At 35.8% G+C, this 8084-nt stretch overlaps 1 protein-coding gene across 1 annotated transcript; it reads left to right on the top strand.

Moving 5' to 3' along the window:
- The first annotated feature begins 846 nt into the window (after positions 1-846).
- Positions 847-4193, top strand: LOC149537106 (uncharacterized). Its single transcript, XM_089807114.1, has 3 exons — positions 847-1065; positions 1276-1405; positions 2786-4193. The coding sequence occupies exons 1-3, from the start codon at positions 933-935 to the stop codon at positions 3666-3668; spliced, it is 1146 nt and encodes a 381-aa protein (XP_089663240.1). The 5' UTR covers positions 847-932; the 3' UTR covers positions 3669-4193.
- Positions 4194-8084: the final 3891 nt, after the last annotated feature.

Here is an 8084-nt window from a genome sequence, read left to right as displayed (position 1 = left end):
TCATTACAAAACATTTGATGATGAATTTCAAAAATTTATTGTATTTTCAATTTTTTGAATTTTAATCAAAGATACATTTTGTGTAGAGGATAACCTAGTTCTATTATATATAAATACTACTAGCTTTTATATATATATATATATAATAAGCCGAGATCGAGGCGCCATCATCACATATTTATGTGAGTCTAACACGTGTGAGGAAATAATTCGAGACTCTTGATCTGTTTCATTTTTACTTCCATTTTCTCTTTGTAATTTTCATGATTTTAATTATAATTATATTTAGTCTATTTTTATTTTATTTTTCTGACATGTAAATAAGCGTCAATTTTTTTCAAAATAGAAAATATTTACTTGAAGATTGCTGACACTCTAGAAAGCCTCTCGGCTTAATAAATAAATATAAAATGGTTATGATCCTTCAACACCGTTTGCAATTAACTCTTCCGAGTTGGATGACTCGTCATTCTATCACAACTCATCGGGAGCAGGGTAAATCCAGTGAAAACCACACGTACGCGAAACTACGGTATGGAAAAATCCCAATCACTGGCGCTCCCGTGCGAGCAAAATGATTAAAAAATCTAGTTTATCTTTGATCAGCTTGCCCGTGAGAAAGGGGTAGGCGTTGACGCGATGAACAAAGAGGGGGAAGAAACCGGCGGCGTGGGGAACAAGAGGCTGACTAAGAAATTGACGGGAAAGCAGCCAAAAGAAATTGAAGAGGTTTGCCCGCCTGTCCTCACTCCCGTCACTGCCAGCTGCCCCCTTCAAGGCCGCCTCTGACGTTGACCCTCCCAATCTCTCTATTTATCCCTCTCCCCCTCCTGCACCTGCACTTCCACACGCTTTATGCACTCATACAATACAACACAACTGAAGAAGAAGAAGAAGAGGAGGAGATTTGGACATCTTTGGATCATTTGGGTATGGGTCGTGCACCGTGCTGCGACAAAGTGGGGCTCAAGAAAGGCCCCTGGACTCCCGAAGAGGACGAGAAGCTCGTCTCTTATATTCAACAGCACGGCCATGGCAGCTGGAGAGCCCTCCCCCAGAATGCTGGTAATAATCCTCTCCAAATCTATTTTCTGTTCGAGGGATAGGACTAAAGCTCGCCTCTTTGTCTTTGAAAAGAGAGGTAGCAAGAGGGTGCTGGTCCGTGGTACAAACCAACAAGGCACCTTTGTTGTTGTTTAAAAGAGGCGCCTTGCCTTTGTTGTTGTCTAAGTGGCCCCTTTGTTCATGTAGTTTAATCTTGTGTTGTGTTTGCAGGGCTCCTGAGGTGTGGGAAGAGTTGCCGGCTGAGATGGACGAATTACTTGAGGCCTGATATCAAGAGAGGGAATTTCAGCGTGCAGGAAGAGCAGACGATCATTCAGCTCCATGCCCTTCTTGGCAACAGGTAATCATCTCTCTTCTTCTTTCGTTTTCCCCCCGTTCTCTTTGTTTTTTATGGTTAGTTCTTGCCAAGGTTGTCTTTTTCATTTGGTAACAAGAAGAGCACAGGTATGTTTACTAAAGTTCATGTTTTCAGTTGAAACCAATGAGTGGGGCGTTGTTTTTCTGGTGTGCTGTGCTGGGATCTTTTGTTTGTAGTGTCTTCAATTTGCTGCAGCATATTCTCTCAGCCGTATTTATTTATATGGACAGACCGCGGACAGTTGCTGGTTTAATTATCCCTGCCCACCTTTAAGAAGAGCTTAAACATCTGGCGTAGGCATGTGCTTGTGTTTAGGATAGTTGGCATGGGTTTTACCGGTGTTTATTTCTGTTGTGTAAGATTTATTTGTTAGGTTATGGACTGTGACCTCAATGTTAGATTGAAAAAAGTGAGCTACATAGTCAAAATTAAAAAGCTACTAACTACTTAAGATTTTTAGTATCAATGGTTAAGATCATGAGAGAGCTGTTGTAGAAGGAAATCTAATCTCTCTTTGAAGATCATTGACTGTGATTCAAAACAACATGCAGATAAATCTTACAAGAGTAGAATTCAGAAATAAAGTAAGTACGCTATTCGTTACAGACTGTGAAGATCTATTGTCACTCTTAGATAAAGATTGTTTCTTGTTTTCCAATTGACATTTTAAATCATTCTCACTAATCTGTCATTTAAAAGGAGAATATTTTTTTATATTTGTTTAATTTGAGAATTCACCTTTCTAGTTACAACTCTAATCTGATTTTAAAGAGAGTAATTCTTGATATTCATTTAGTTTATTGAATTGGCTTTATTAGTTATACCACTATTCTGACTGTCGTTCATAGCCATGTATTGTACCTATGAAGAGTTTGTCCCTCTGTTTTCTAAATTTAGATGTCAATCTGTGAAGTGAATTGATGTGTAGAGAGTCCATTATGAACACCAATCTTTCATTTTGGCGAAGTCTTTTAAGTGGCTCAACATATTTTTCATTTGACGTTTTGGATTACAGCAAATAATCTGCTGTTTGTTTTTTCTTTAAACTTCTCAATCTTTATTTTCTCAGTGTATTAAGGATGGTTTGAGCATTCTTTCTCAACAAATTCTAGATCTAATTTCTTATTCTTATATAATAGATTTCCACAATCCATAGTGATGATTATTATACTGATAAGTGCATAGAATTTGGACACAATTATATGTGACTGGGTATAATTAGGAGTAAGATTAAAACAAAAACAGCGTTGATACTTTTTTGCCTTACAAAATGTAAATCCTAAACATTGATAAAAAATCATGAAGCAAAATGAGATCTTTCGGACTTTGTAACTAAGTCAATGCATGAAATTCAATGTGCAGATGGTCGACCATAGCAACCCATCTTCCGAAGAGAACAGACAACGAAATAAAGAACTACTGGAACACACATCTGAAGAAGCGGCTGTCGAAAATGGGCATAGATCCGATCACACATAAGCCCAAATCTGAATCCCTGGCCTTAGCGGAGGGACAGTCCAAGAGCACTTCAGCCCTCAGTCACATGGCACAGTGGGAGAGCGCAAGATTAGAGGCAGAAGCCCGTCTAGCGAAGCAGTCAAGGCTGAGAGCAAGGGCCGGCTTATTCTCAAGCCATATGACCCTGCCCTCTCCCTCAGAGCTTCTCAGAAGCAGTCCCTGGAACAAGGACCCATTGAAGCTCCAGTCGACTGCCAGGTGTCTCGACGTGCTGAATGCCAAGCTGTTACAAGATCACACAACAAGTACAGTCATGGAGTCTTCCCCAACTTCCAGCCTGAGTTTCACTGAAGGATCAGCCCCCATGACGAGGTCACAAGTTCAAATCCCAATTTCGTCAATTGATACCCTCTGCAAGGGTCTCAATGAAGAGAAGCCTATAGCAGATGAGTTAAATGCCAACAACGACCACTATGACAAGAGTTCAAATCCCACCGCGGACCCTAATCTTCTACTGTTCCCTCACTTCCAAGACTTCAGCCCGCCCTCCGTCTCTTCGCCAGAGGAACAGTCCATGCTGGCTAATGATGATGATGACACAACTGCAACAACTACTCCTTCCTTGGAAGATTGCTTCAATACAGATTATCTTCTTGATCTCACCCAAACACCCAACTGTAATGAACTACTTGAAGAGCCAACCTCCATGACTAAGGATTACTGGAACAATTTCCTAAACCTGGTTAGCTCTCCGGAACGCCATTCCCCATTTGACCCAATCTTCTAAATTACTCAACTCAATCAAGCCCATTAGCAGCACTTATTTACTGTTAAAAATCCCATTTTGTACATGTTTACTATGTCAACTTACAGTGTCCCCTATACATGTCAACGTCTTATCTGTATCAAAGATTACAAATTGTAATTCTTCCTCTTTCTTAGATTCTAGAAATCGGGCAGATGGGAAATTGGACTTCTCATCTTTACCACAAGAAATTCTTGTCAATTGAGTGAGACTCCAGCCCATAAGCCCTTCCTATTGTCAAAATTATCAAAAATGATAATTTTTTTTCTTAATCATAATTTTTTTTCTTAATCTTGATCATAAGCTCATGTGGCCAGGGAGCAATTAGTTTATTGAAACTGCAATTAGTACATGCTTAGAGAGCCATGTGCAAATGTAACGCTGTTTAAATATGGCTAGAAATTTAATTCTTGTAAGTCTATTCCAAGAGCTTCTCGCTATTGAGTCAGACACCAGGCTGCCATTGTCAAGATCATCAAAAGAATGATAATTTTGTTTCTTTCTCTAGTTCATAATTTTGTTTGTCAATGGTTAAATTGCAAATATTTTGTAAAAACTGCTACTCTCTCTCTATCTATCTTGCTCATTCATGGAGTCATGTGCGAATGTAATGCTGTTTAGAAATTGCTTGAAATTGAGTTCTATAAAGTATATTGCAAGAAGTTCTTGTCAATCTAACCAGTCTCCCATCTATAATCTTCCTATGTTGGCAAGGTTACCAAAAGTAACAATTTTATTTCTTGATAATAATTTTATCTCTTGATTTTAATCATAATTTGGTTTATCCACAAAAAGATTACAAAATAATCTGTAAATAACTTTGGATCTCTTTATTTCTCCATCTATCTTGTCTATTCAGTAGCAGCCATCAACTACTGTTAAAAATCCCATTTTGTACATGTTTACACTGTCAACTTACAGTGTCCTATACATGTTAACCTTTTATCTGTATCAAAGATTACAAATTGTTATATTTTCTTTTTAAGACTCTATACATTGGGCAGATGGGGAAATGGGGTCCCTTGACTCTATAATTTATTCAATATTATCAAAAATGATAATTTTGTTTAATGATAATTTTATTTCTTAATCTCGCTCATAAGCTGATGTGGCCATGGAAAATTTGTTAAAATTGCAATTGGCTCATTCATAGAAAGCCTTGTGAAAATGTAATGCTCTTTCGATATGGCTTGAAATTGATTTTTATAGCTCTACTATAAGAACTCCTTGCTTTGAGTCGGACGCCAACCTGTAGTTTCTTCCTATTGTCAAGATTGTCAAAATTGGTAATTTCGTTTTTTAATGATAATTTTATTTCAAGAATGGTTAAATTGCAATTAGTTTGTAAAAACTGCTGATTTCTCTTTCTGTCTGTGCTGCTCATTCATGAAATCATGTGTAAACGTAATGCTGTTTACAATTTGCTTGAAATTGTGTTCTTTTTAGTCTATTACAAAAAGCTCTTGTCAATCTGGTCAGAGAATATCCTTTTGAAATTGTTTTATTTTTAGTCTATTACAAAAAGTTCTTGTCAATCTGATCAGACATAATCCTTCCTTATATTGTCAAAATTATCTCGATTTCATTCATTGAGGAAGAAATTACAACTATAAGTTTCTAAATAACTTCCAATCTATCTTTATCTTTATCTTTCTGTCTATATATCTTATTGATAATTATCTACCTTGTTCATTCATGAAAAGCCATGTGCTTATGTAATGGTATTTAGAAATGGCTTGAAGTTGAAATCTCTTTTAGTCTTGGTGTACACGTGAAGATACACATCATGCGTTTACTCGTAATTTATAGTACATCGTTTTTGATTGATCTTCACAGCGAGAGGTATGGTGAGACAGGGTGGGCGAAGGGTCTTTTTGACTTGCCATCTGCCACTGTCACAATTCCTTTAATGAGAGGCTTCATCTTTATTGCTCACCTCAGACATTGTCTCACCCCACCCTCTCTCTTTGGAGTTACCCTACTTTTGGGTCCTCCCTACTTTGGCTATGTAATTAAGTCGCCACAATTGAATTTCGTTGCTAGATTTTACAATTGTTGTGCTGCAAATATGAATACCTATCCACCTATATGTGGAATACCCTCCGGTAAAATAATTATTTTGGTTATGTAAGTGCAGTGTGAAAAAAATATATATAATAATTTAAAATTTAAATTTGATTTGAAGAAATCTATCTGATAAGTGGAAGATAATTTTCACACCAAGTCAAATTGTGATAAGTACTGCTATCAGAATTTAACTAGTAGTTTTTCAGTCAAACTCATTGATCCATATTTCATGAGTAGTGATTCAACATGGATCCATCTCTCACGAGAATAAATGGAACACTTAGCACTAATTGGATCTAGGTGATGCTCACAGAGGTGAAGCACCATCCTGGGAAATCTATCTACTTATATGTGGAATACCGTCTAGTAAAATGATACTTAAATAAGAAAACTTGGTTATATAAGTGTAGCGACCAAAAGATAAATATAATCTATTTCAAGTCTAAGTTTGCTTTGAAGATATCTATCCACTTACATGTGAAATACCACCTAGCAAAATAATTTCTAAATTAGAAAATTTGGTTATTTAGGTGGCCAGTGGCTAACTAGCCGACTGGATTAATCGTAGAAGATTTTTTTTAATTAAATAAAAGAAAGGAAAGCATGGTAATGCAATTTTGAAATTAATTATAAAATCATTAAAAAGTGAATCCAATCAGCTGGGTAGACGCTGTCATTTAGGTGCAATGTCAAAAAGATAAATATAATCAATTTCTAAGTCTAAATTTGCTTGGTACCAAACCCACTTTGCTATGTAGAATACCACCAAGAAAAAAATGATTCTTATATAAGGAAACTGGTTATATAAGTGCAATGTCAAAATGTTATCTATAATCAATTTCAAGTATAGATTTGCTTTGAAGATCCCCATAGATGTTGAATGTCATCCTTCGATATGATCTTTAGATAACAACACTTGGTTATATATAAATAGTATTTTAAAAATGGATACAATTCATTTCAAGAGTATTTGTTTGTATTGTTGAAAATTTTAATGGGAAACAAGATACTGGGGGGAGGGTGGATCAGATTTATAAAAAAATTCTCTGATAAAACAATTAACTATATTCACACCTAATCCATCTCATATCTTAGGTCTCATACCATATAAACATAAACATGTAATGTTGAAATGAAATCTAAGCATAACATCCATGAAAATATCAATGCATAACACAATGATTTTAGTAACCCAGAAACACTTCAATTTCAAGGTTTAACTAGAATGCAGATGAAACCCACAAATCTTTATTGCGGCAACAACAAAGTTTGTTTATTGGGATACAATTTTATCACTTCTAATGGTCTACCCTGTGAGGGGTCTACTTTGTTGAAAGCATTTAAGACAGTTAAGTCTTACCATGTTAAAGGATTTTACGCTTACAATAAAGTAAGGACTCTATTAAGAGATTTAAAATAGGTTTGTAAGAACCACTCTATTAAGATATTTTTCCTTATTCAATCTGTTAAAATAGATTCAGTACCTGATCCTTTGATTTTCTCTTAAAGCTAGTTACGGATCTCCTCTCTTCAAAATCTCAATTTGATCTCCTTATCTAATATCTATGTTATGTCCTTCGTTGCTCTAGTTTCTCTATTTGATCTCCTTTCAAACTTAGCCTCCTTTCACTCTATACTTAGCTTGTTTTCTTCTTCACACTCACTTCTACTCACTCTCTATGATCCTAGGGTCCAACCCTTTTTAAGTAGATAATTGTAGAAAGTTCTAGATTAGGATCAACGACTCACATTTCATCATTTTGTCATTTTACCCTTCTAATTTTCTGATTGGTTGATCTATTTTTCTTGGGATTAATGTCTTCTCACAAAATGTGTATCTTCTCCTTAATTGTTTTACAATGTTTAAATATCGTGTAGAAGTCGGCTAGAATGATTTACATAATATTTTGAGCAATTACAAACTCATATGTCAAAATTGGTTTACTTGGCACTTAAATGTTCTGACACTCGATCATACCTAATATTCATGTTGTCACACAACTTCTATATGCTCGACATATATACTGACTCACTCGGCATTAACTAACTTCCCAAATGTTCAGTCTCTTCTCTGTTACTGGGCATGTATGTTGATTCAATCTCTACTAGGGTGGTTGGAAACCTTTGACTTGCTTAACCTATGGTAAAATATAAACAAGTCCTTTGTATCTCGACCTTCTCTGGATGGCTCGATTCCAGTGATGATTGTCTAGCAATGCCTTGGAAATGATTAAATGTTAGACACTAATAGGAAACTTAGGCTTAGAAATCAACGTGTATTAGGTAGGAAAGTTCAGAATATATAATTGTAGTATATGTAAGAAAATTTAG

Source organism: Cupressus sempervirens, chromosome 10, assembly GCF_028749045.1.
Source record: "Cupressus sempervirens isolate cs-2001-9-10 chromosome 10, ASM2874904v1, whole genome shotgun sequence".
NCBI classification, from domain to species: Eukaryota; Viridiplantae; Streptophyta; class Pinopsida; order Cupressales; family Cupressaceae; genus Cupressus; species Cupressus sempervirens.
This window is presented reverse-complemented; position numbering and strand designations above follow the sequence as displayed.